The sequence below is a fragment of the Mastomys coucha genome, unplaced genomic scaffold (assembly GCF_008632895.1).
Source record: "Mastomys coucha isolate ucsf_1 unplaced genomic scaffold, UCSF_Mcou_1 pScaffold21, whole genome shotgun sequence".
In the NCBI taxonomy this organism is placed as follows: Eukaryota; Metazoa; Chordata; class Mammalia; order Rodentia; family Muridae; genus Mastomys; species Mastomys coucha.
Genome location: NW_022196904.1, coordinates 120,026,379 through 120,054,299, shown reverse-complemented (window position 1 = coordinate 120,054,299; position 27,921 = coordinate 120,026,379). Strand labels below are relative to the sequence as shown.

At 48.0% G+C, this 27,921-nt stretch overlaps 1 protein-coding gene across 1 annotated transcript in view; it reads right to left on the bottom strand.

Moving 5' to 3' along the window:
* Window positions 1-26,860, bottom strand: part of Htra1 (HtrA serine peptidase 1) — a 47,412-nt gene extending 20,552 nt beyond the window's left edge. The window contains exons 1-3 of the mRNA XM_031388566.1: window positions 26,251-26,860; window positions 4,949-5,048; window positions 4,380-4,584 (exon numbers count right to left, since the gene is read on the bottom strand). Coding sequence (XP_031244426.1) covers window positions 4,380-4,584; window positions 4,949-5,048; window positions 26,251-26,836 — 891 coding nt within the window. The 5' untranslated portion in view covers window positions 26,837-26,860. The remainder of the gene's footprint in view (window positions 1-4,379; window positions 4,585-4,948; window positions 5,049-26,250) is intronic.
* Between the last annotated feature and the right edge of the window lie 1,061 nt (window positions 26,861-27,921).

The following is a 27,921-nucleotide window of genomic DNA, read 5'->3' as shown; positions in this document are numbered from 1 at the left end:
AAGCCCCAAGCTCTCCAGTGGTGGAGCCACCCAAAAAGAAAGATGACTGGTGCTCTCAGAAAAAGAAAAAAGGGGGAGGGGAGGAAGAGATAAAAATCAAGTGAGCAATGACATCAGATGTCCATTGCACCTTCTATTTCATGAAAGAGGACAGTTTCAGAAAGAGTCACAGACAACTCAAGCAAACTCATGCTGACTGGAAACTGGGCCTGGATGGCTAACCCTTGAATTAGTCATTGGGCTTAAGCTCCTAATCTTCCTGTCTTCCCATTCTCCATCTCTCAAATATTAGGACTGTAGGTATGCACCACCATACCCACAATTCTAGTCTGTCTTCTCTGACCTTCCCTGACCTATTCCTCTGTTGCTGCCCCTAAGACGACACAACATCAAGCAAGGGCCTAGCCCACCACACACCTTGATCATACCACACACTACAGGGTAAATTCTGCTCAAACACAATTCACCTGGGTGGCTGGCCTGTTCCTTCCAATCAGGCTTTCTTACAAGCCAGGCTCTCCCTACAATAACTCTCATCAGAACAGAGACAAACAGAAAAGAGCGGAGGGGCAGGCTAGTTGGCAGAAATCAGGCTTTGATATGGATGTCTGCCTTCTATTTCCAATTCCATTTTCAAAAGCTACATCAATTCAATTTTACATTTCCAAGCATGGGAGGGGGCTGAGCAGGGGGAGTGGGTTATGCAGCACATGTCAAACAGCAGGATTCTGGTTAAAGAGACAGACTCCTAGGGAATGCCCAAAGCCCTTCACACAGCTCCTCTGTTGAGAGCCTTCACTTCATTTTGCCTGGATATGCCAGAGGTGACATGAGGCTCCTCCTGTCTCCACATTGGCTCAAAATCAGAAAAGAATATCCCTGGACTGGAAGCAATCACGTGGTATGCACCCACGCATTCCAAACATGAAATTACTTGAAGAGACAGCTCACGAACCACACAGGCCAGAGCCCTGCCTGCAGATGGCCAGGAGGCTCCCAGTGCTGGCTGACTTCCAGGAACTGAGTCTGAAGGTCCTACATGTGGTCACTGGCTGTGCTATTCTGGCCAATCTCCTTCCGGTGTTACCACCGAATTCTAGACACCTTGCTAGCAGCATTCCTAAATGGGGACACGCCAACCTTTCCACAGGCTATTTAAGGTAGTGCTATTTCATCCCATGTGAACGCCAGGCTCTGTCCCTGTAGAGATGGGTACCTGGAATCTGCAGCCTGGCTCTGAGGAGGTGTGATAAGATGGAGGTGCAGTCTCTGAGCATTCTTTCTTCTTTTATAAAATGGGAATAACATGGCTACTTTGTATACTAGAGAATGGTTAGATGTGAAGTCAGAGCCTGAACCAACTGTCTTGGTGCCAATAAACACATTTAGAAAGATGAGCTGTTGATAGGAATTTCACAGTAACTTAGCAGAAATAGCACACAACTGTGACCTCAGGAAAGTCAGTCACCTATGGGCACAGAGCCTGTATGTACAACCTTCAGCCCCAACCCTCACCACCACAGCCTCTGAGAAGGTAAGGAAACAAGCCTGGTATGGGGGAGGTTCTGAAAGGCTGCCTGATGCTATTTTAAAAGGGATAAAAGGACCCAGAATCCTACTGCCCCAATAGGACCCTGAGCTTTCTCCATCCAATAGCTGGAACACACAGTAGGGCTTTACACCTAGCTGACTTCATAGCTCACCGTCAAACGAGAAGCATGCAAAAGCATCACAAGAAAATGCTACACTTCATTACCCTCCCCACCCACATCTTTTTTCTGCACCAACCACAAAATTCCCACTGACCCTTCTACCTTCTATCTGAAGGAATTTCCAACAACAGGAAGAAAGCAGAAACTCCAATCTCACCATGAGTGCAGAGAGACATCACATCGCCACGTGATCTACATGAAATGAACTGGGAATTTTTGCTAGTGATCCAGTAAGAACTGTATTTAGTGTCAGGCATGAAGGCCTTGCTAAACAAGTGTGGGAGATATAGCAGAGTACTTGGCTAGCTCTCACAAAGCCCTGGTTTAATCCACAATAGTGTAGAAACCTGGCTTGGTCTGTGTCCATAAACCTCACATACTGAAAGTAGAGGAAGGGGAGTCAAAGGTTCAAAGCCACCCATGGATTATAAATGTGTTTGAAGGCAACCTGGGCTGCGTGAGACCTAAAAATAAAAATAAAGACTTTGCTGAGCAAAAGTGACTGTAAGCAGAATATTAAATTAAAAACATTTTCTTTTCAGGGCTGGAGAGATGGCTCAGAGGTTAAGAGCACTGACTGCTCTTCCACAGGTCCTGAGTTCAATTCCCAGCAAGCACATGATGGCTCACAACCATCTGTAATGGGATCAGATACCCTCTTCTGGTCTGTCGGAAGAGAGCAACAAGTGTAGTCATGTATATTAAATAAATAAAATAAATCTTAAAAAATTGTTTTTCCTTTCTTTTTTTTAAAGATTTATTTTATTTTTTATGTGTATGAGTACACTGTAGCTGTATAGATGGCCGTGAGCTATTATGTATGTGACTGCTGGGAATTGAACTCAGGACCTCTGTCGTCCCACTGGCTCCGGCCCTGCTTGCTCCGGCATAATTCACTGTAGCTGTCTTCAGACGCACCAGAAGAGGGCATCAAATCTCATTACAGGTGGTTGTGAGCCACCATGTAGTTGCTGGGATCTGAACTCGGGACCTTCAGAAGAGCAGTCAGTGCTCTTACCCGCTGAGCCATCTCTCCAGTCCTTAAAAACATTTTCTTTTTTTTCCTTTAACAAAAATTTTTGTTGGGTCTGGTAGCACTTGGGAGACAAAGCCAGGAGGATCTCTGTGAGGTCAAGGCCAGCCTGGTCTACAAAGTAAGTTCTAAGATCTTGAGACCCTGTCTAGAACTTGAGACTAGAACTTGAGACCCTGTCTCAAAATATCCAAAAATAAAATTAAATAAAATTCAGATAGGACTAGAAGTAGCTACTCCAATAACTTGCAAAGCAACTCCATATAAGCGTTTTTCAAATTGAGCTCGCTCTCACTGTGTCTTAGTTTCGTACTGGCCCTACTTCTAAGTTATGTACTCATGGAAGGCTAATTTGGGTAGATAGTGCATTGAAGCCCTTTTAAGGGGACTATGGTCATATCATCATATTATGGATTCTAAGGAGCTCAAGAAAGAGGTGTTGATTTTGCTTTAAGGTTCCCAAAACCTTGAGCTTGAGAGATGGCTCAGCAGTTAAGAGCACTGACTACTTTTCCAGAGATCCTGAGTTCAATTCCCAGCAACTACATGGTGGCTCACAACCACCTGTAATGGGACCCGATGCCCTCTTCTGGTGTGTCTGGAGGTAGCAACAGTGTACTCATATACATACAATAAATAAACAAAAAACTAACAAACAAATGCTTAACAAAGAGCTGGAGAGATGACTCAGCAGTTAAGAAGGCATACATACTACTTTTACAGAAACCCAGTGTCCAGTGGCTTCTAACCCCATAACCCCAGCCAAGGGTGTCCAACATCTCCATGCACATACCCACTCACAAATACAACACATAATTAAAAATAATTTTTAAAAATCTTTTTAAAACCCATTCGGGGGCTGGTGAGATGACTCAGTGGGTAAGAGCACCGACTGCTCTTTCAAAGGTCCTGAGTTCAAATCCCAGCAACTACATGGTGGCTCACAATCACCCATAATGAGATCTGATGCCCTCTTCTGGTGTGTCTGAAGACAGCTATAGTGTACTTATTTATAATAAATAAGTCTTTGGGCTGGAGCAAGCAGGGACTGAGCACATGGGGCCAACAGGAGCAAGCGGGGCTGACTGGAGTGAGCGAAAGCAAGCTGAGGTCCTAAAAAGTCAATTCCCAACAACCAGATGAAGGCTCACAACTATCTATACAGCTACAGTGTGTACTTATACACATAAAATAAATAAATAAATCTTTTTTTCTTAAAGAAAAAAAAAGCCCATTCTGTAGCCATGGAGAATCCAGGTCACCCCAGTGGAGACAAACATAACTTTGCAATAGATGCTTCATCATCAAGGATAGGAGTTTCCTTTCTCACCAGCAACCCATTAAGTTCTTTGTAGCCTGTTGCTTTATAAGAAGGGAATGCTACTTTAAAAACCTCTGATCTGAGAGCCAGCTTCTTCCAAGGGCTTCCCTCCTCCTTCTTCCCTCCTCCCTCCTCCCTCCTCCCTCTCCCTCCTCCCTCCTCTTCTACTCAGGTCCCTCTTTGATGAGACCTGTCTGGCCCGGCAGCTTCTGTGGGTACCAGGGAGCTCTGATGTCCTCACCCTCTCCACCTCACCTTCTGAGAGCTGGGCACTGCAGGCCCAGGAGGCATTCGGGCCTCAGATGCATCTCACCTGGTGGTCAATCTTGATAAGCGCAATGTCCGCCTTTTCATCCACATCCTTAATTTTGGCTTCATAGGTAGCTCCATTCTTCAGCTCAACCTTGACCCGGTTTTTGTTGGTCACCACGTGAGCATTTGTCACAATCAGTCCGTCCTCCGACACGATAAATCCTGACCCACTCGCCACTGGCACCTCCCTCTTCGAGAAAGGAAGCCTGAAATAGACATTGGTTGAGCTTGAACAAGCCTCATTTGCACACACAAGTAAAAGACTCTGCAAGAGCAAATCACACACGTCTAGCAAGCATTCAACATTTTAAAAATAACACTAAGCTACTTTTTGGAATGCATCAAAAAGTATTCCACTTGGGAAATATTCCCTGGGAATCATTTCAGAGCTAGAAGTTATTAAAATGCTTGAAAGGGCCAAGATTATAGATCTAAATAGGAAACTTTCCCTAAGGCAGAGAACTCGATCGTAACACAGGAATCTGCCCAGTGACATTCCTGACACTTTAATGGGCTTCAAAAGTAGCTCTGGTGCTCTTTATTAGCGAGGGAGAAGGAAGGCCTCTTTACTTGCGATAGAGTTCAATGTGAACCACAGCTGGGGCGATCTTCTCCACCACGTCAGCAATAAAGTTGTACTTATGACGCAAGCTGTTGGGATCTTCCTGCCCTGAGGACAAAAGCAGAGACAAGACAGTTTAGTGCTACTGAGCCTGTGCTGGGGCCTGGAGCAAGATGTGGGATAGACGGAGCCAAGAACTCGTTAAAGCATCAACACACACTTACCTGCGTGCGTACTCACTCAAGCACACAAACTCATACATACATGCACTTCCATGTATATGCGTGTACTCACATGTATAGAACACACGTGAGCATATGAACACATATACACATTGATGTAATCACACATAACAAGCATATGCACACATACACACATCTGCACATGTGTGTATACATACGAATGCACACATATGTGTGCTCATGCCTCTCTGTGGAAGGGAAGCAATCACTCCTTAGGCTCTGGGCTATGAGTAAGAACTGGAACCTCTCCAGTCCTCTTGTGACCAAAAGTTCCAGAGCATCTGTGGATTATTCCTGTTCCATCAGGGTCTGCAGTACTCCAACTGGTCACAACTGGGCATAGGGACATGCAGGAACCAGCTTCCTATGCTGGAAGGAAGGGAGTCTCCATCGGCCCGGGTCTCCACCCTAAATTGCTTGATTGATACAGCCATGAAATCTGATCTCTCTTCCCACGGTGTGATGATGTTCTCGGTTCAGGAAAAGGACTGCAACTTTTAGGGAGACTGACTAACTTGACAAATTCATGGCAGAAACACCTGGTTAAGTCTGCTTTCAAAGCCCTTTAATTTTCTACTTTGTTGCAGACTTTGAAAATGAGCATTGTTACCATATTATATTTGTGGAAACTGAGGCCCAGGATTTCTCCATGGATACTAAATGGTCTCAATAACAAACATAAATGAAGGGAAAATCTGGGATCCGCCCCTACACGGTGGTTTCATCAAATGCACAGCTTTTCCACTTCTGCAGCAGCATCACACAGAGCTGCTCCTGCATCAGTTACCTTCTGTTGCTGTGAAAGGACGCCATGACCAAGAAGGAAACATGTATTTGGGTTTACACTCCAGGAAGCTAAGAGTCCGTTATGGTGGGGGGGGCAGGCAGAAACAGGAAACTGAGAGCTCACATCCTTAACCATAAGTACAAACCAGAGAGAGCAAACTGCGAGTGGTGAGCTTTTCATCTCAAAGCCTACCCTCTCCCCCAGTGACATACTTCCTCCAGCAAGCCTATACTACCTAAAGCCTTCCCAAGTACCGCCAGCAACTTAGAACCAAGTGCTAAATACCAGAGCGTAAGGGGTGGGGGTGGGGGAAATCATTTAAACCACCACAGTTCATCCAGGTTCCTAGGTAGTTGTGATTAATAGGCATGTCCCCCTGAACACCCAAATGAAAGACGTAAGGAACTATGGGAGTGGAACCGTTCCTCCTGAGCAGAGTCTGGCAAACATCACTGAGGGACAGCTGTAAACAAGTGGGCCTCCTGGGACAAGGACCAAGTGGAGGTTTAACTCCAGCTGGCCAGCAACCAGAGGGCAGGCGCGTGGTATTCTGAAACCACCAGCTGTGAGACTCCTGCCTTGAAGAATCATTAATTCACTTCTTCTTTCTGATGAGCTGAATTAGGCTTAAGATGATCTACCCACACGGGGTGAACATAAATATGGGATTTTCAGGCTCAAGTGAGAAGCAGGTACCTTTCTCAGACATAGTAGGGAAAGCTACAAGAAGGATCCGGCCTAGGCCCATGAAGGCCTGAGGCCCATCCTCAGTCCCCAGGTTAGTCTTCACTTCCTCCACAACAAAGTGGGGCCTTTGTCTCTAGGATGAGTTGTGTGTATGGTCTGCTCTTTATGGTTTGATTCCCGACTGGAACTATCAGCATGACAGGAGACATCAAAACAAAGAGTATGTGGCTCTGGAGATGGGTACAGGGCTCTCCCACTGGTTAGTTGGGGCAGAAGGAACAGGGAAGAGGACAGTGACAAGCTAGCTGCTGACTTCCATTGCTGTCACCTAGTAGACATCCACAGAGAAACTAAGTAGAGGAATGCCCACTAATTGCTCAAAGATAGACAAAATGTCAACCCAAAGAGAAAAGATGTGTGATTTCTGCACCTGTAGTTTCAGAACATCTTTAGATGTAAAGGCAGCATGGTTGGGGGCTTGTCCCTGTTTTATTTAACTGGGGGGAGTGACTATTACAGCTTCCTCGTGTCTACAGACTCCCTGGTGGCCCTGCTATTGACCTCCTTATAGAATGGTCAACCCACACAGAGATTCCCACTCCATAGGTGAAGGCAGGCTGGCTCCACTAGACCCTGCTCTCCCAGGGAATGCAGAGAGATGAAGGTTACTGCATCCAGAGCTCTCACCAAGGGAAGAACACCAAACACTAGCTCTGACCTCTGATGCTCACTGATGGCTCTGGGCACCGCACCCACTACTGTGTGGCCTCAGCCACATCACCAGACTCTACTCCTCTAAGTTTAATCCCTTGTCAGAAAAGAATGTGAAGATAAGAGCACAGAGCTCAGTGCTTGCTTTACAGGATGACAATGAAGAGCCCATCCCAGGAAGCACCTGATGAAGCCAGAGAGTATAGTTTAAGAAGAGAATGGCTGGTCAGAAGGAGACTCTGGGCAGATGTGAGAGCTTCGGACACCAATGAAACAACAGTGAGGATGGAGGCCGAGGTGCAACCTATGCAAACTCAAGTGATTCTGAGCTTCCGACAGCATCGATATAACCACTCCTGTACTGGCTGATAGGTAGAGCCTGTGAGAGCAGGCTCATTTTTCTGATCACAACCTGTACCCATTTCCTGGTTCACAAAGTTACCCCCCACAGCTTTGCAGAATAGGCCAGAGGTTGGGTCAGTACGTGATCCAGCCCAAACTGCAACCCAGATGGGCACTGGACCGCAATGGAAAGACCCATCAGAAGGCAAGTCCAGGAGCATGACCCCACCCCTCCACTCCCCACTCCCTTGCTCCCTTAGCCTGGAAGTTACAAAGATGAAAGACTGTGGGGCTGAGGCTGGCCCTTCCTAATTGTCCCATGGCTATACAGAGCACAAAGCTAAAAGTGGCTGCCCTGTAGTAACAGCCCACATACAATGAGGCAAGAGAGGAAATAGAGTCACAGAGGTTAGAAACGAAGACATAAACATTGCCTTTATTTGCAAATAATTTGACTGTCCTTCTAGAAAACTCTTAGGAATATAAAAATAAAATACTAAGATAAGTGAGTTTAGTGGTGCCCTAGGAAAACAGGTCAATACCCAGAATCCATTAGTCTTTGTGCATTTAGCAATAAACAACTGCAGCAAAAAACTTATAAATATCATAATGACATCAAAAGTATTTAAAAAATAATAATAATAATTGGGGAAAATATTAACAAGGTTGTGTGAGAACTGTCCCTTGAATGCTCCAAAACAAGTTTCCAAACAAATTAAACAAGACCTAAATAAATGCGGAAAAACACCAGCCTTGCAGTTTTGAGGCTCAATGCTGCTAAGTTTTCAATTCCCCCAGTGGATGTGTAGGTTAAAATATACTTCCATAGAAAACCTCAGGAGTTTTAGTAGAAAATGATAACATACTTCCAAAATGTATGTCAACATTAAAGATTGGTATTATACGTAGAGAGTCTCAGACAGGAAACACTGAATTGACTTACAACAGGACTTCATTTTTAAACAAAAAATAATCTAAATAACCAGAATTAGCAAGCGGAAAGATGAGTCACAGCAATTTACAGAGATAAATCTTTCCACTTGGCTAATAAATATTTAGTATTACTGATTTTAACACAACAAATGGCCCATTAAGTACAGCCAACAATTTCTTATAGCTTTATGAGCTCATGGCTGCCAGAATTCAATCCTAAAAAGCAAATGGCCTGTCTTCCTCTGTTATAAACTAATAGGCACACCACTTCAAAAATCTCGAACCCTTAGAACTCATCATCTCTGGGGGTTTACAGACAGCATTATTAACCACTTTCTTTATTTTTTTAGACAAGGTCTCTCTTCGTAGCCATGGCTGTCCTGGAACTCACTGGGTAGACCAGGCTGACCTCAAACTCATAGAGATACGGTTGCCTCTGCCTCCTGAGTGCTGCGATGAAAGGTGTGCACCACCTAAACCACCATTTGTTTCTTTCCTTTGTTTCCACTTTCAACAACTACCTTTTAGGAACAAAGAGAGAAACACACAGTTCCCATCACAGAATGCTTACTGGAAAGAGCAGGGCCCCTGGTTCAGTAACCTGACCCTCAGCAGGGGCTGGGGAGTGAATGGGTTTCCAGGTCCCCAGTAGAAGCCCAAATTTGTAGATGCTTACATTTCTTAAGTGAAGGGCAAGGTGTTTTTCTTGCATATAAATATGATAGAGAGAATATATATATATATGTGTATATATATATATATATATATATATTCTTGCATATATATGATAGTCTCCTCCTCTCAGTCCCCAAAACATGGTGCCCCACTCCAGCCCTCTCTCTGTACTCACAACCATTTTGCTTCCTGCCTGGAATACTTTATTCTTCCCAACAGCTAGTCAGATCCCACTCGGCCTTCAGTATTGGCAGTAAAATACTAGGCCATACTAGCCAATATGACTTTGTGCTTAAGCACAATGCTAGACACAGATGTTTCCTCTAGTTTTTCCTCAAAGCCTTCAGGGTGGCCCTTATGCCTGAATCTATACAGCAGGAAAATATGTGCCTCCAAGGCCTGGAACAAGACTAAGAATGTGGCTCATCTGATAAGAGTGTTTGCCTGTCCTGGATGAAGCACTAGGTTCCATCCCCGGTACCACACAGTAATCCAGGCGTGGGGGAACCACACCTGTAATCCCAGTGTTTGGGAAATAAGGGCAGGAGGACCTGAAGTCCAAGGTCATCCTTGACTACCTATCAAGTCTGAGGCCAGCTTGGGCTACAGGAGGTTCCATACCTACTCCCTGCCCCCACACACATCCCCCCCCCCCAAAAAAAGCCTCAGGGCTGGTGTGTGGCACAGCAGGAAGCTGAGTCATGCAGAGACGCCCAGTTTAATCTCTACAGTCTGCAGCCTCCCTTCTCAGTCTCAGCTTTCAGCTCCCTACATCCTACTCCACTGTGGGATCCTGATTCGCACTCCTGAACTGAAAGATCGGGGACAGGATGCAAGTCCCACAGTCCGGCCTTCATTTTCAGCAAGAACAATCCCACCATCTAATTTATCTGCAGAGTTGATATGGACAGGGAATTCGGAGAACAGAACACAGTGTATTCGAGGGAAAAGAAATAAATCCTTCTTTATTCCCGGGGAACAACCTGTTCCCCAAATTCAAATCAGTTGCAAGTACAGATTGATCAAATGCTTGGCATTTAGTGCGGTGACCCACATTTGACACTGGCTTCATCATCTGCACGGACCAGGGCAAAATGAAAATGAAGCTTTTGTTCCAAAGATTACGAATCTCAAGGCGGTAACTGCAGAGCATTAAAACAGGTAGACCCCTCTGACTACAGTTATAGGACCCTGTGGGACTAGACAGGCCCATGCTGGAAGGAGTCGGTCTGCCAACATGTCAAGTTCTTCTGATTTTAAAGCCATGCTAGAATTCCTAGAGGCATGTTCCTACTCTGTGGAAGCCAGGAACCGACTGACCATCTCACACACGGCTCACATAGGATCCATCTGCTGGGAGCTGAGACGCCTTCCTCGTCCTTGGTGATGATCTTCAGTGTCAGGACAGTGCACAAAGGCAGAGGCAGGCAAGCTATACAACCACAGGCAGGACCCACAGACTGGGGTTCCTCTACTTCACAGTGAGACAGTCCTACTGGGTGACCTCAATAGTCCCTCTCATTGTGCTTAAGCACAAAGTCATATTGGCTAGTATCGTCTAGTATTTTACTGCCAATATTGAAGGCCCAGTGGGATCTGACTAGCTGTTGGGAAGAATGAAGTACTCCAGGCAGGAAACAAAATGGTTGTGAGTACAGAGAGAGGGTTGGAGTGGGGCATCATGTTTTGGGGACTGAGAGGGAAAAGACTTTTAAAGTCCTTAGTCCCCCTAATTTCTTCAACTCCAAATCCTAACACAGGCAGTCACACCTGAATTCCTATCTGAAAGACTACAAGTCCAAGCACAGGTCAGTTTTGGCAGAAACCAGGACTCAAGGAAAGGAGAGAGAGAAATGAAGAGAAAAACCTTCAGGGACCATACCAGAGCCTGCTCAGCAGGAGGCATTCCCAGGGGGAAGAAAGAGACAGGCCAGGGCCATGAAGGGAAAACATCTTCCTCCCAGACACTTCAAGTTCAGAATGGCTTCCTTCTGCCATGTAGGCCTGGCCAAGTAACACAAGTCCTTTCAAAGGAGCCAGAAAGCCTTGTACAGGAGTTGGAGAGGAAGCCAGTGGTGGATGTGTGCATTCCGAGGGAAGGCACCTTGACCACCTCAGGTCAAAGAGAAGCTGTTATCTAGATTACCATCTGGAGCCCTGGCTGCTGTCAGCCTCAAGTCCTTCCCGGGAGTCTGGGGGATTTCCCCAGGCTCTGGCAGACTCAAGGAAGCACTCTCCCCCTGGCAAAGCAATTATAAACAACACAGGCAAACACAGCAAGCACCCTGCGGGCGTGGAAGAAACTAGCAGTGATCTTTGGGGAAGTTGTGAAGGGGTAGAACACAGTCCCCAGCTGTCACCAGCACCCTCCCACAGTCAACAGTCACCCTGTGAGGTCCATCTATGGGTGGCAACCTTGAAATGCCAGGGGGTCTTAACTATGGACAACCCTTGCTGCTGAGAATCCACAGCCAAGTGGGTACATACTGGGTGTGTTCTCCTCTCCATCTTTAGGCTGTCCGAGAGCCACGTGTTGTATCTGATAGTTGGTCAGTCCAAAGCATGACCTAATGACAAGGAACTACAAAGAGCTACTAAGTCAACACAAGACCAGGAGAAAAATGCACCCCACTCCAGACGCCTATCTGCAAGTGTTCCTGTCTGCTCCGTTCACAGCGCACCATCTGTGCTGGAGCACGGGGCAGAACAGGGCAGCTAGGGCCGACCTGCAACTTCAGCCAAGGCCCCAGACTCTCAACTCAAGCTGAAGTTCCCATATGTGCACTGCCTACTCCATCCCCCTCCCCTACTCTCTCTTGTGTGCCATCGCGCACACACGTGCGCATGTGCACGGAGACTAGAGTTAAACCGCGTACGGTGTCCTTCAGAACAGCCATAGCCACGTATTTTTGAGGCCGTGTCTCTCACTGGGACCTGGTGCTTGCCAAATTTGCTAGGTTGGCCGGCCTATCCTGCCTCCCCTCCCCAGGGCGGGGATTACAAGCATATGCCACCCTGCCTGGCTTCTGGCATAGGTGCAGAGAGTCAGCTCAGCTTTTAGGTTTCCCTGGCAAGCACTTTACTCATCCCTACACTTCTCTGCTGGGGGTGTAGGGGCACTAAGTGAGATCTTACAGAGCAGGGAGAAGGAGCAACCTGTGGTATCAACTCAACTAACACCAAGGGTACCAAGCAGCCAATCCCTAGAAGGAAGAAAAAAACACCTGGAATGTCTTTACATGGCACACAAACAGCGGGACTTTCCTTGTCAGTGTAGAATACAAGCAGCTGAGACTCAAACAGGTATGGGTGGCATGTTGAGACAGGACTAGAACCTGTGGCTGGGGAGGGGTGTGCGCTCGAAAGCCAAAGAGAAGAACAGATGGGGAGGGGCATGCTGCACCATCATGGAGTGGGACAGGCGATTTGTACCCAAGAAAAAGCTCCCTTTGTGAGAGTTCTTGCTGAATTTGAGAATGGCCTGGGAGGCCAAGAGCTAAAGTCCAGATGAGCTGGGGGAGGGAGAGGGGGTATCAAGGGGGGATTTGGAAAGCAAGTCCCCAAGGAGAGAGGCATGGGTCCAAGGGAAGCTCACAGGGCTCCCCCTCTGCCAATGAACTTGGACTGCTTTCTCTGAGGGTCAGGAAAATCTTCTGTAGGGCTGATGAGGTATAACATGGGTAGGAGATAGGCCTCCTGTGCCTGAAGGAAAGAAAAATAAGAAAGAGTATGACCCGGCAATCACAGCAAAGATATCCCACCAGGTCCATAAGCCCATAGCAGTCTGGATGGCTGTGCTCTATGTGTCCCACTCTGTTAAATTCCAGCATTCACACCAGCCAGCCAGGGTCCAGTGCTAGGTCTGAGGTGGGAAGGCAGCAGAAACAAGAAGGAAGACCTTGAACATTCCAGGGAGCCAGAATCCCTTTTCTGAGTGGCGCTGTGACTGCCCATTCCATGTTGTTGAGCACAGGATACAGCCAAGAGGAGAGGGGCCAGGGCAGAGAAAAGGCACACAAAGAGCAGAGACAACCAGCGGAGGTCTAAGATAAACCTGAAACCAAAACCCTGTGCCATCATCAGGTACAAGAAGGGAACAGAAAAGGCACACTCCATCATGCAGTGAATATTTTGTTCACTGAGCCATCTTCTTTTTCCTTTTATTGGGGGTGGAGGGGGTCTTCTGTGTAGTCCAGACTAAATTTGTGGCAATCCTCTTGCTTCTGACTCCCAAGTACTAGAGTAACAAATTTTTTTTTGTTGTTTTTTCGAGACAGGTTTCTCTGTATAGCCCTGGCTGTCCTGGAACTCACTTTGTAGATCAGGCTGGCCTGGAACTCAGAAATCCACCTGCCTCTGCCTCCCAAGTGCTGGGATTAAAGATGTGAGCCACCACCACCTGGCCTGGGTAACAAATTTTTGCAACTATATCTGGTTCAGTTTTTTTATCCTACAGTCAAAAATTTTAGGGGAGGGCACTAGGGCCCTCCGTTGGCTGAGTGTGTAATGTTAAAGTTAGTCTTGGTTCTTCCTCCCAGCCCCATGCTCCCAGAAATAACACTCAGACTTAAAATATATTCGCAAATACCTTGATCATATAGCTAGGCTCTACTCTGACTAGATCATAACTTAAAATAACCATTTATTCTACTCTACCTTCTGCTTACCTATGCTCAGGTGCCATGGTCAGTCTCTTCACTTCTTCCCAGCCAATCTCCTGCCTCTATTTCCTGCCTAAGCCATAGGCTATAAGCTTTTTAACTGACAAGTGATGCATCCAACAGTCTAGTATGCACAAAGTTCTGGGTTTAATCTCCAATACACACGCCGTAATCCTAGCATTCAGGAGGTGGATGCAGGAGGATCAAAATTCAAGACCAACCATGAGTAGATTGTAAGTTCAAGAAGACAGCCTGGATACTTGAGACCCTGTCAAAGGGGAGAGAAAGAGAGAGAGAGAAAAAGAGAGAGAGAGAGAGAGAGAGAGAGAGAGAGAGAACCAGCCCCTGTCTTTTGCATAAAATTCCTGAGAGTTTCCTGTGACCTCCTTCTTTCCTCCTAATGAATAAAGAAGGAAGAAGAGGTGGAGCCAGGGAGCTTGGCCTTGATTTCCAGCCCACACTGGCACTTCCAAGCACTGGCAGCCCCTCTTTCCGGTACAGTCTCCCAGACGGCTCCACGTGGGAAAAGCTTGCCCTATGCCAGACCTCAGGCTATGAAGGCTAAAAGTAGTGCAAGAGCCTGCTTGCACTAGGATAAGGCTGCAGCCCAGGTGCTCAGATAGTCACTCACAGCAGGTAGAGAGGGAAGGGACTTGGGTCTCCCACAACTGACCACATCAGGACCCAACTGGGGGAATCTGGCCAGTTGGCCCGCAGCCCCTAATTGTACTGTGACTCACAAGCTCGACCTAATTCTGTAGTTTTGGCTTTCCTGGGAAAGGGTGCCTTTTATAAAAGCATGTGTCTGCGTTAAATGATGCTTTCGTTTTTTAAAAACCTACTTCTGTCTCAAGAACAAGAGAAAAGAAAATGAAGCGACCTTGTTCGTGTGCCCATGGTGAAGGCTTGGGGTTGAACATCTTTTTCAGCCGTCTCTGAACACCCAGCAAGTGTCTATTATTAACTGCAGGGAAACAGCTGACAGCTCAGTTCATACAACCTCCATCCACTTTCCCTGATAAGCGTCTGGCTTCAGTACTGACCTTCACAGACTTCTCAATTGAGCTCTCTTCCTGCTCTTGATTCCTCTGGTTGTTTTGTCTGGGGCTGCCTGGATGCTCAGCCCCTGAAACTCCAACCTCCGGGGCATGGCTGGGAGGTGGGGCCCTGGAGGCTGTTCCTCTAGAGGCAGGAAAACTGGGTCTAGAGCCCAGAGAAGCACTGATGCCCACTTGCCAATGAGCTGCTGTTCCTGTGGACAAGCCAGACAGCAAGGGGGCTTACAGACCTGAGACATACCCCAGAAGGAAAGGATACCTCGGGCAAGCTGCAAAAAGGGGGATCGGGGAGCTGGGTCTAGAAACAAGGCACTTGCTCTTCCTAGGCCTCTTGCCTGTCAAATGAGGGAAGAGGCGAGACCATTTCCAATATCCTTTCTATAATTACAAAACAAGTTGTATGTTCCAATAAATCTAAAAAGTACACTTCCTGATCTTTTCAATGTAGGATTCTCAACCTTATGGAATACTTAATTTTGGCTTCATAACCACTAATACATTAATACCGCCTGAGCAGTTTAGACTTTCAAAGTGACTTTCAGGGCTGGGATTGTGTGTTCCCAGCAGGGAGAGATGTCTTCCCATAACCACACCATGAGAAGATTCTTTTTCAGTCATAAAAATGATAACATGATGCCATCTGACAGAAACCAGTCACAGCGGACCACATTATAGGACCCCACTTGTAGAAAATGTCTTGAGAAGGCAAATTCCCAGGGACAGAAAGCAGGCTGGTAGCTGGCTAGAGCCAGGCAAAGCTAAGTATGGAGTGTCTGCTAATGAGCGTTATGCTTATTTTAGGGGTGGTGGGAATATTCTGGAACAGGGGATGATAACTCTACAGCACCAAGGACATATAAAATCCCTATATGTGAATTATGTCTTGAAAATGTTGTCATTAAAATCAAAGTTAATAATAATGTCATGTTTTTATTTTCTTTTTGAATGGAACTAGCAAACTAGCAAAGTGAATTTATGTGGCTCACATTACACCCCTGCGTGTGTCCAAAACATCTGAATAAACACATTCTTCACTTTTTAAAACAGAAACAGGCTGGCCTTAATCGACATCCTGGAAAGAAGTAACATCTAGAAGCTTCCATTTAGGGAGCCCTGACTGGGCACCCAGGGACTTCCATTTTCTGTCATATACTGGGAAAATGTTCTTGGACCTCACTGTATCCCCTCATTTGACCGAGGCTCCTCAAAAACACCTCATCAAAAATACAAGTGACCAACAAGAAGGCTGATGTGGCATCACAAGCCCCCTTTCAGCCTAGATGAACCATGATCACAACTCCCTAACCCAGATAATTCCAATCTCTTTAAGTGCTCATCCAACCCCCAAACACTGCTTCCCCTTTCCGGGGATGAACCTGGAGATTTAGGTGCCGGACAGGCAACAAACAGGAAAACCTACAGACTGAGTGGTACTGCTGGCTCGGGACCCACATCTGCCATTTATCCTGAGGGAGTTCCTTCAAGGGAATTTCTTGTAGACTTTCAGCAACTTGGGAGGCTGACCTTCCACACCTGGGCTGGGAAGGTAGCTCGGTCAGTAAAGTGTTTGCCACACAAACACCGAGGATCTGAGTTCAAGCCCAAAAACCCACAAGAAGACAGGGACAGATGCCTGTTATCCCAGTACCCAGGAGGCTCAGACAGGTGGACCCCTCGAGCTAAATGACCAGCCAATCTAGCCTACATGGCAAGCTCCAGACCAATGAGACCCAGGTCTCAAAAAATACCAAGATAGCACCCAGGAGAAATACCCAAGGGGCTAGAGAGATGGCTCAGTGGTTAAGAACACTGGTTGCTTTTTCTGAGGTCCAGAGTTCAATTCCCAGCAACCACATGATGGCACACGACCATCTATAATGGGATCTGATGCCCTCTCCTGGTGTGCTGTCTGTACATGAAGACAGAGCACTCATACACTAAAATACCTAAATAAATAAAGCTTTACATAAAAGAGACACCTAAGATTGACCCCTGGATTCGGGACCACCACAAATAGATATGTACACATGCACCCCAGACACATACATTCACACTCTCTCCCAACAAACACTTAAAAACTCCATCACTGGTGACAAAGGACTGTAGCAACCCTTTGGGGAAAGAGTGTGACAATAAATACCAAGGGCTACAGCAAACCTATCCACTCCTCTCCTGTTACCGTACTTGGTACTGTCTATCCTAAAACAGTTCAACACACCAAAACACAATCTTTGACATGCTAACAACAATGCTGGCCCCCTGAGGTGAGGCGGGGGTGAAGCTTGACACCGTAGGAACATGAATCTCTTTCCTTGTGTATTTTGATGTGGTTATGCTTCTGATTTCTAAAAGCTGGTAGAGTACAACTTTAGATCATCATCAGGTATCTGGAAGGAGTCCCATGATGGCTAAATAACATGAAAAAAAGAAACCAAGCCTGTCTGAAGAGAAGAAAGCAGGCTCGTCCTGACGAAGTTCAAACCATAGATAGGTTTAGACACTAGGCTCCTTGGTACTGAATCATTCACTATGATATTTGCTCAGATTTTCCCCTAAGGCAAGTGCATTGCAATTAACATTCCAGGGCCTAAAAAAAAAAAAAAAAAAAACGCTTGAAGGGAGAAGTCAGTTACCCCACGGATTGCCTAGTAGTCCTCTGTAGTCATCTTTTCAAGTAGGAAAACAAAATCTCTTCAATGACATTTTGAAAAGTGAGACTGAGTGAAAATGTCTACTGTTTCTCTGGCCTCATGGGAAAATCTCCCATGTGGACCCCAGCCTCCCCACAACACCTAACCATTTGCTCCAGAAGAAGAAGAAGGCTGCTGCCAAGATGGGCTCATAGGGCCAGCCCCCACCGAGCTGCACATATATGCACAGCTGGAACTATTCTGACAGGGATGACAATGGGCTTTTCTAAATACTTTATTTTGACTGTGTGCACATGTGTGGGGTTTGCGCATGTGAGGGCCAGAAGAGGGTATTGGATTATCCAGACTGGAGTTATAGGCAGTTCCAAGTCACCCAACATATTGGGAATGCAATGGGTCCTCTGCAAGAGCAGTTCATACTACTGAGCGTCTCTCCAGCCCTAGATATGAAGATATTCTAAAGAGACTATTGTGCAACACCCCGCCCTACCCCACCTCACCCACCTTTGGCTATCATACTTTTGAAACAATGGTCCCCAAGGAGTTGGAATGTCCCCAGGAATCTCATGCTGAGAGATGAAAAAAAGGGTGAAGCCTGGTGCTATCCAGAGGAGGAACTTGCCTTCCGGAAAGAAGTTCCACACAATCCTGACATATCAGAGCATCTTTCCAGTAAGACTGGAGCAGAGACGATAATGAGTCAGTGATGGTGGGACCACACCATGACTTGGACCGCTTATGCCACATACCTCTGACCCTCTATTTAAATCTAAACCTCATGTCAGATTTCCCACTGATAAACAGGAAGGGTCACTGGACTATTCTTTCTTCCTCATGTGGCCACACTGAATATCTTATGTGTGCTCTTCACTATTAATTGGGTCTTTAACTGACCTACTGAGGACATGCACCTGAATGTAGTTTGTTAGGGCTGCCAGGGCCCAGGCTCCGACTCCAGCAAGTCTAATAACACACTTGTGAGAACCAAGTTCCTCTTCGGGTGCCTCGGCTTTCCCACCCACAGTGTGAGGAACTGAGCTGCAGGGCCAGCACCTTTCAGCTCCAGGTCACCTACGCTGGGATACTGTCTTCCCCACAATTAGTTGGTGGCATTGGCCAGCCTCTGGTGTGATCCAGTCTCCTAAGATGGAGTCCCAGAAGACAGACTGTAGCTGAGGGTGCTTTAGCAATTCTTCTTTCAGACCCTGTCAACAGAGGTGTAAAATCAGTGTCTTGTTGATCTGAACAGCACCACCAATACACTGCATCTGACATTTGGAAGACTTCAGCCAACAACAGCTGAACACATGCTCTTCTGGAGCGCGTATGGAGCAGTTACCAACTGACCACATTCAAGGCCTGAAAATTCACGCCAAGAAACTCAAAAGATCAGAAATCACCAAGCACGTTCTCAAGCCACAAGAGAACTCAACCAGAAAGTCATAAAAGGGAAGAGGCTCGAAAAGACTCCAAATATTTGAAGATTAACCAGCATGCTTTTAAACAACCTGAGTCAAGGAAGTCTCCCAGTCTGATAGTGAGGGGTGGAGCCAAGTTCAAATCCTAGCTCTCTCCTTAATGGGTGGCCCTAGGTGGATGAAACCTCTTGTTACCTCTACTGTTTCTACAGCTAGGCAGCAGGGTTAACACCACTGCTTTGCCGGTATCCACAGAGAAACAAGACAAGGTCTGTCACCCAATTAGAACAGCAGTGGTCACTCTTTAGATCACAGTGCTTTGGTGACATTTCCCTCATCCTGACCCAGGAATACAATGTTCCACTTCCAGGTAGCTCACTGTCTCTGTGTGTGTGTGTGTGTGTGTGTGTGTGCATGTGTGTGTGTGTGTGTGTGTGTGTGTGTGTGTGTGTGTGTGTGTGTGTAGAAAGCAGATGTTAACTCTTGGATGAGCCCTTCCTCTCCCATATCCAGCTGGCTGGCATGTACTGAAGCAACCCCAACTGGCAGCAGTCTGTATCCATCTGTCTACAGAGTGATGACTCCTCCTTTGAGTATGGGCACCAAATAGAGAACTTGTCTTAGTCACAGGGTGTGAGATGCCCCAAGTGTTGGATGATTGGGCGATCGGGTAGCATCTTGCCCAAGACTGTGTGGAAGGGAATTCTACATCTCATCAGTGTGGACTGAGACAAACATGCTCACTGCACAGGCAGCCTAGCATCTCCTTCTAGAGAGCTCATTGCACAACCAGGGAAGAAGACGTTCCTGAAGTCTGAAATATTGCACAAGACTCTGACTCATGAAGACATGGGTTATTCAAATTTGGAAATTATCAAAAATTCCAACCACGACAACCAGCCCTCTGAGAATTCGGTGCACAAATGGGCCTGTCCTGTGGCTAGGGAGCAGTTACTGTCAAGCGATACAATCCAGGACCATTTATGAAATATGCTAACTCAACAAACTGTCCTAGCAATCAAAATAATAGGGCATCTGTAAACTCCCAAATTGTTTGGGTTATTTTTTCCCCCTTTCCTTAAGACATGACAAATTTTTCCCTATGAGAAATTTCCAGAACATAAAAACAAAACCAGGCCAGGTTCAAGAAGGACCTGGAGTGTCTATCGACTGCCATCTGTCTCCTGTAGGCCCCAACTCAGTAAATGAGATAGTTCATATAAAAGTCTTAAGGACTGGGGAAATGCTCAGGTCAGTAAACTGAGGCACAAGCATGAAGCCCCAGTTCCATCTCCTGCACCCATGTAAAAAAGCCAGTAACGGTGGCTTACCTCTATCATCCCAACACTGAGGAGAGTCCATGGGGCTTGCTGGCTAGGCAATCTAGCTGACTCTATGAACTCTACGTTCAAAGAGAGGTCCTATCTCAAAATATAAGATGAGGGAACATGACTGAGGAAAATGCTTAACATGTGCTGATGGATGCTAATGTACACACATGCACACACACTCCCAGGTGCCCCGCAAATGCAGCCACTTCAAAGAAGCCCACATACTTTTCATAAGATCAATGCTGGGACCAGATAGTCAGAGGCTATGGAAAAGCAGCCACTGACTCCAGAGAACCTTCCCAGACTAACAAACTCCATGTCAGCCTCTGAATGAGTTTCCATTGCCCTTTCTCTGTGCATCTTTCCTAACCCACCCGACTCACCAATCCAAAGTGTTTCACAGGACAGACATTCTAGCCTTTTCTTCTGAGCTGACTACCTCACTGGAGCTTTGATGGTCATGACAGCGGTTATCATTACAGCTGACAGGACAGAGTTCTATCTAGAAATACACCAGATGCTGCTCACCAGTTCATGAAACGATGTCCTTTCATGCTAATAGCACGGAGAAGTGTGAGCAAAACACAATCTTATTGCCATAATTGCTTTACTGGTGAGGAAACCAGTCACACATTCAGAAAGGGAAGCTCAGAAAGTAATTTAGCCCACAGTCAGGCATCATGAAAGCTTCTCGCCTTAATAAGAAAGGTCAGCCAATTTAACCTCTCATTCCCTATACTTTCCATACTTCTGAGTACACAGACACTGTTCAAGAAATGCTTTGGATGGGTTTGGGATGTACATCACTGGTTGAAAGCCAAAGTCTGCCCTTCCAGTACTCTAACTTCCCCAGCCCCCATTACCACTCATGTCTGTCTCTGATGCATGTTGTCCTGGCTAATGTAACCCTGCGGTCATTTAACAGGTCTGAGTCACATTAACTTTCCAGAGGTTTCTGCGTCTTTAGGGAAACATTCAAGAGATCTACTACCCTCTTCAGTTTCTCTGTTGGAAGCATTTTTCTTTTATGATGTTAGAAAGAGTGGCAAATCAAAGGAAACAGCTCAGTAAGGACCTTAACCAGAAAGACCAAGAGGAATGGTGAAGGTCACAGAGAGGAGCAGAGGGTTACCCTGTGACATTGGTTCTTAGGAGTGGGCATGTAACTCCCACTGACTCCCAGGAAGACTTATAAGTTGACTGGAAGCTGAAGTAAAGGTTGGCTATGGTCAAGATGGGGACATCCTTCAATGCCAAACTTGGCTTTACCCGTCATAATTCAAGGCAGGGAGTATCTCCTAGGGCATCCACGCCTTTGAAGGGGAGACAGGAGCACAATCTCTTCACAGACTGGCGGTTTCCTTACAAGACTCACAAGCCACTCTCACTAAAAGGGACCTCAGAAACCACTGATCCAGGCCCTTCACTGCTGAGGCCCTGAAAGCCAGAGGAGCTGGTACCCACCCAGGCCAGAGCCAGGGGTCGGTGCTCAAAGCACTGCCAAGCGTGACTACTCCCTCACGGCATCCGGGCCCAGAGTTTCGTCCATGAGAAATGTAAGCTCACGGAAAAACTGATGTCTGAATCCAAGACACTAAATTTGCCCAGGATCACCCCACTCCAAACCAACTCAGAATTCACCCTGCCGTGCTGAGGCATCTGGCCAGCTAGCTCAGTCCCACCGTCCCTGACCAGTCTCGCTCAAGTTCCAAGGCAATGTATTTACTGCTCCCCGGGATGGGATAAAGTAAACTAAATGCCTGGCTTTTGATCCTGTTAACTTACTAATTTTATCAAGCTTTGCTATTTAACACTTTAGCAAACCCTCAGAGCATTAAGGGAAGAAAGACAGCAGCCGGTGAGATGGGCTGTACAAAGGCCAGGGAGACAGTTTAGAACGGCAGAAACCCCATTCATGCTTTCTACGGACCATGCCCTAAGATGAAACCTTGTCTCCACCCTGTATTCATTTTTTTTTTTTCAAGAGACAAAAAGTGCATCCAACTGCCCAATATCAAACCTTGCAATGTAGATGAAAGAAAACAGACTCCAGGAATGAATGACTGTCTTTGCCCCCATTGTGTTAACTATGAGCTTCCTCGGAGGAGGGACTTTGTGCTGCCTCTTGAATCTCCTGAATCCAGCAAGGCCAGGCACTAAAGCTCACAGTGACAGACTGCTCAAGGCTCACATAAAAGAGTCGCCTAAATAAAGTCCGTTTTATAAATAGTTCGTGCCTCCAAGAGTTCTGTTCCGTGGCCTCTGCCTTCAGAGACTCTGGAGTGAGGCCGGGAGGGAAAACTTCTGAAACCCTCTAACTGTCCCCCTCTCCAGGCCACCTCTGTCCCCACATGAGGCTTGGAGACCTCTAGGCTTGTCCGTTTGGATGTTGTGGGTAGGACTGGCTCTCCCAGAGTAAGGAAGGGGTACACTAGGTTTCTCCTATCAACAGAGTCTTTTTCCCGGGCTTTTTAGATGCAGCACATCAGATGCTGGTTAGTCTTTTGAAATGTCTCAGGATCCAGAAGGGCCCTTCTTACCCAAGAACAGTTTACAGTCTGGGACTCTCGCTTGGAAACATCTTTTCTACAACCCCCTTATACTCTAGGCTTCTCTTTAGCCAGTAACTAAAGACAACTTTGTCCTGATCCCTGTGCCTGTTGGAGGACAGAGTCATCCCTCGTCGTCCCAAAGCCATGGCCATATGGAGCATTGTTTACTTGAGCTCTTAGCTGCTACTTAGCTGGGTCTGGTTTATAATCTCCGTTGCTCTGCCAACAGCACGGAGCAGTGGCTATGAATGGGTTCATGATCCGCACATGAGCTCAAGGTGCTGCTGTGTGATGGTCAGCTGTACCAGGAGAATTACAGCATTGGTACTGTTAGGAGGACCAGAGGCCTGGTAAATAGATGCCCAGAGCAAAACTATGAATCATATGGCACCTCTGTTGCTATTACCCTATATGATTATGACTTTTTGTTTTTAAATTTGACACAGGGCCTTAATCTATTGCCCAAACTAGCCTCGAACCCATGGAGCTCTTGCTGGTATCACAGGCGTGAACCACCACATCCATTTATTTTTGATTTCTTCTTGTACTCTCCTGGCCAGTCCTCTGATATACTTGCCCTCTTATATCGATATATGTCATTATAGTGATATCTTCTGGTATACTTGTGCATAGAGCCACACTTTGAAGCACTGATAATTTGTCTCTATTTCCAAACAAGATAAGTTCTCTGATTTTTCATTAACCAATTTACAGACAAGAGTTTTGTGCACAGTGGTGGCATCTTCTCCATCCAAAGGGCCATCATGACCTCCAAAGCAACGCCTTAGACATCGCCTGCCACCACATTCCCACCTGTCTCCTGAGCTTCCTGCCAAGATCCTGCCTCGGAACGTCTCTGACCTCAGTGTATTCTCACAGTGGATTCCATTCCCGTTCTACTCAGGGGTACTTCTCTGTGTCCACCCAGCTTCAACGCCATTCCCGCCTACACTTTGCCCTGAAGCAGGCAGCCAATTCTCCTTAGTCAACTGTGACATCAAGTGAGCTAGCTGCCCTGGCCACCAATGGCTGAAAGAGGGAGCCAGAAAGGGACTGAATGAAGGCAGCTCACTGACTCCCAGAGTCTGCTCCTGGCACCTTACGACAGTTTCAGATGGAGAGTCAGGGAAAAGCCAGACTGAGGGTCAGCTGTGTACTCCAAGTATCTCTTATCTTCCTATCCATCCATCCACATCACTAGCAGTCCCTAAGTACCAGGCACACAGACACACTATGTCAGACATGATACAAAGCAACAAATATTTACAAAAGGACGGGAGAAGGCTGCCCACCAGCTCTATACCCCATCTATGGCTGTCTCCACACTGAGGGACCACTGGGGCCCTGATGGCCAATGAGGGACCCATCTCCCCAAGGCAACTCAACCAGCCAAGGATTCAGTCTCTGCTGGTGTCAGTAACTCAGGGCCTCGTGCATCGAGACTACAAACAGTAACAGCTACCCGGGTTTCCACCAAAACGTGCTTTTTTAAAATGTCACTGGTGTACACTAAGATTCCTGTGAAAGTAGCCCAGACTCCTACTTTCTCCCCTCCTCCTCTAGGCTAGTTCTACACCAGCCCTCCTCTGAACAGCGCCTATTCAAGAACTACTCAAGGATATCTGCACGTGTAACACACTACTTCCTCCCCAGGGGACTCTGGGCCACCACTGTGGGTTACTTCTTCCGCCCATCTCTTAAGTGCCTCCTGCAACACCAAACTCTTCTCCACCTCAAAGTGTCCCCTCAGCAGCTGCATCGTTCCCTACTTCTCCCCAAGGTGAGATGGCTGGTCCAGGCCCCTGGAAGCCCATCTCCCACAGTCTTGGGGTCTAGCTCTGGCCTGTTCTGAACCAGTTTGCCTAAGTTCAAGTTGCAGCTGAGGGACCTTGGACAAATTCTTCATTCTCAGTTCCACCTTGTCTAAGACGACGATGAGGCCAGAAGCTTACTCCTCCAGAGTCTTCGAGACCAAATAGAGGTCACAGGACAGCTCACCTGTCACATGGGCTGGAACTTAAGAGGTACCCCTAGATCAGTCCTCTCTGGGGAAAAACAAAAACAAAAAAACAAACAAACAAACAAAAAAACCCCTTTCTTCTTTCTAAGGAGGCTGAATATCCTGGGGCTGAGGTGCAGCCCTGTGCTCTGAGGGTAGGAACATAGACATCAGCCCACCTCTTCCTACACAGCCCAGAGTCCTTTCCTGTCCATTCGAGTAAAGCTTTGCCAAATCCAAAGTGGTCATACGGGACCATATCCCTATAAAGAAAAATCTAGTTCAATCCCTCTCTCCCGAGCTTTCCTATCCTCCCCACCACATGCCCCGTGGGAGGTGCTAGGTTTGGGCAGGAGCCCTGTAGCTGAAGCCAAGTGCCCTGGAGCCCAGCTGGCTGGTCCCCACACCGCTGGAGTGGCCAGTCTGAATTTACTGTTTTTTCCACAGGGTATCTCTGGATTTAACTGAAGCATTTCTCTGGAAGGTCCTGCACGGAGTGGGGCAGTTCTCCAAGCTCCTTCACCCTGTCTCCATCACCACCTCCAGCTCTTGTGGATACAGAAGCTAGAGGGTGCGTTTTTTTTTCATCCCTAGTGGGCCCCTCCTCTATCTCAAATTTCGCGGTCCACGACCTGGTTGAGCTCAGGCAAAAGGACCGAAGACCAAAAAAAAAAAGGGGGGGGGAACCAAAGCGTGTGCTTTTTTAATAAAGTTGACTCCAATCAATGGAGGAAGAGGGCCGGGGTTTCTGCTTAGGAGGCGGGGTGAGAAAAGAGAGCAGAGCTGTCCCCTCTTCCCAAAGTGAAAGTTTTCACGAAGAGGTTCTACAAGAAAAACACTGTCTAGATAGTTCCAAGAAGAAAGGAAGCAGCAGAGAAGGAGAAGGAAGGGAAGGCGACAGGAGTTCTTGTGCCCCCAAGGCCATGTGTCTCAACATTGCCAGGACCCCAGGTGTGCTACGCGGCTTTCTCCCAGCGGGATGACGAGTCAGCCCGGCCAGGGTTTGCCGAACCAAAGCGCGCTAAGCACCTGCTTGGCGTTTCTCGGAATGACCTGATGCTTGGCGCAGAAATAGGACCAGAGGGAGCCTTTGAAACACAGCTACCCCGAGCCCCGTCTTTCTTCCCCACTGACGGGACGCCTAGAACACCCCGCAGTGCTTCTCTGTCCCTCCGCATCCCCTCGGGACGGTCCTGACTGGTCGGGCTAAGTTGGCGAGAGTGGGGAGCCACCCAGGAGTGCAGCGCAGGGCGGGGCGGGTACCTTGGCCGCAGGCGCCGCGCTGCAGGACGATGACCGGCGGTTGGCGAAGCTTCTCGGAGCGGCGGCTGGCGGCGCGCAGCTGGCACAGGTTGGTGTAGGTCTTGGCGTCACTGCCGCACACCGGCTCGCTGCTGGCACACATGCACAGGCCGGCCTGTGCGCGCCGTCGTACTGTGGCCGAGGCCGGCACCCCGAAGGGCACTACGCATTGCAGCCCCTCGCCGCAGGGACCGTCCTGCAGGCCGCACGCTGCACCCTCGAGCGCGCCGCACACCTCGCAGCAGCCGCACCCGTCGCGGACGCGGCCACCCTCGCAGTCCGTGGGCGGCGGGGCGCAGCGGGTGGGATCGCAGTGCTCCGGACAGACGGTGGCAGCTGGCGCCGAGCGGCCGGTCCCCGACGGCAGCGCCAAGGAGTGAGCCGCCAGCAGCAGCAACAGCAAAGACAGGAGCGCGGTACTCAGGGACTGCATGGCGACTCCGACGGCCACGGGCTGGACCACAGCCGAAAACCCGCTCTCGGGACGGTGTGTCGGGGTCTTGGGGACAGCGGGTGCGAGTGTGCGCGGCCGTACGGTCAAGCCCATTGGCCTAGCGGCGGTGACGAAGCGGCAGGGGGACGGGCACCGCTCCCGGGAGGGGGGCCGATCGGGGACTGCCTGCGGGGACGAGGCGGGGCGGCGCGCGACTCCACCCTCCGGCTGGCTCAGTTTCCCAATCTAGGCTTCTCTTTCCTCAGAGATTGAAGACCTTAAAACCAAAGTGACACTTAGCAGAGGGACACCCGCCTAGCACGGCGCGCGATCGCCTGGGAAAGTTCCCAGGTCCTCCAGAGCGGAGGACGGTCACATCGACCCCGGCCACAGCTGTAATGGACCGGTGCCCAGCTTGGGGGACTGTGGCTGTGAACTTGACGCAGCCGAGGGAAGGCAGCGTCAGCAGGACTGGCAGAAACCCAGTGCCCAGACCTAGTTTCAAGTGGGAAAAGCAAAAAGCAGAGGCAAATGACTGCGTAAAGCTTCCTAACGCTTCTTTTTTTTAGTTGTTTTCGGTAGAGTGCATGCCATAGCACCCCGCGGGTTTCTGGGGTTGGTACCTGGAGGGCCACCGGGAGCATGCAGTGGCCGCCGGGCTTTGTATGGTTTCTACTTTTCCACCCTGAGTTGTCAGGGAATGCGTGGTTACCACACAGAAGCGCCCAACCCGCGCCTGCAGCCCCAGCGCTCGGGCAAATTAAGGTGTCCCAAAACAAGATGCTTTCCTTTGAACTCTCACATGAGGATTTAAGTGACTTTGAGGACCGAGATGAGTCTAAGAATCATCGGGAAGAGCAACTGGGACCCTGGAGGCAGATCTCTGTGCCTGGCCCACACGTTGGCCATCACAGAACATATAAATCTTGTATTGGAAGATGAGAGAGTTAAAATTTGTGCTGTTCCCACCTGAGTCCCCCTCCTCCCCGACGTGCACCCCACCGTGACACACCCTAGGGTGATGGACCGAGTGCTGCTAACTCTGGGGCAAGGAGGAGTGGCTGATAGGGCGCTAACCTACATTAGGGTTGCTCCCTTGTGCAGAATTCCTTTTCCAGTAAGCATACTTAAAACAACTCCCCTCAAAGCAGTCCCTGAGGTGAGCCTCAACTTCATCCAAGTCCCTCCCATCAAGGGAC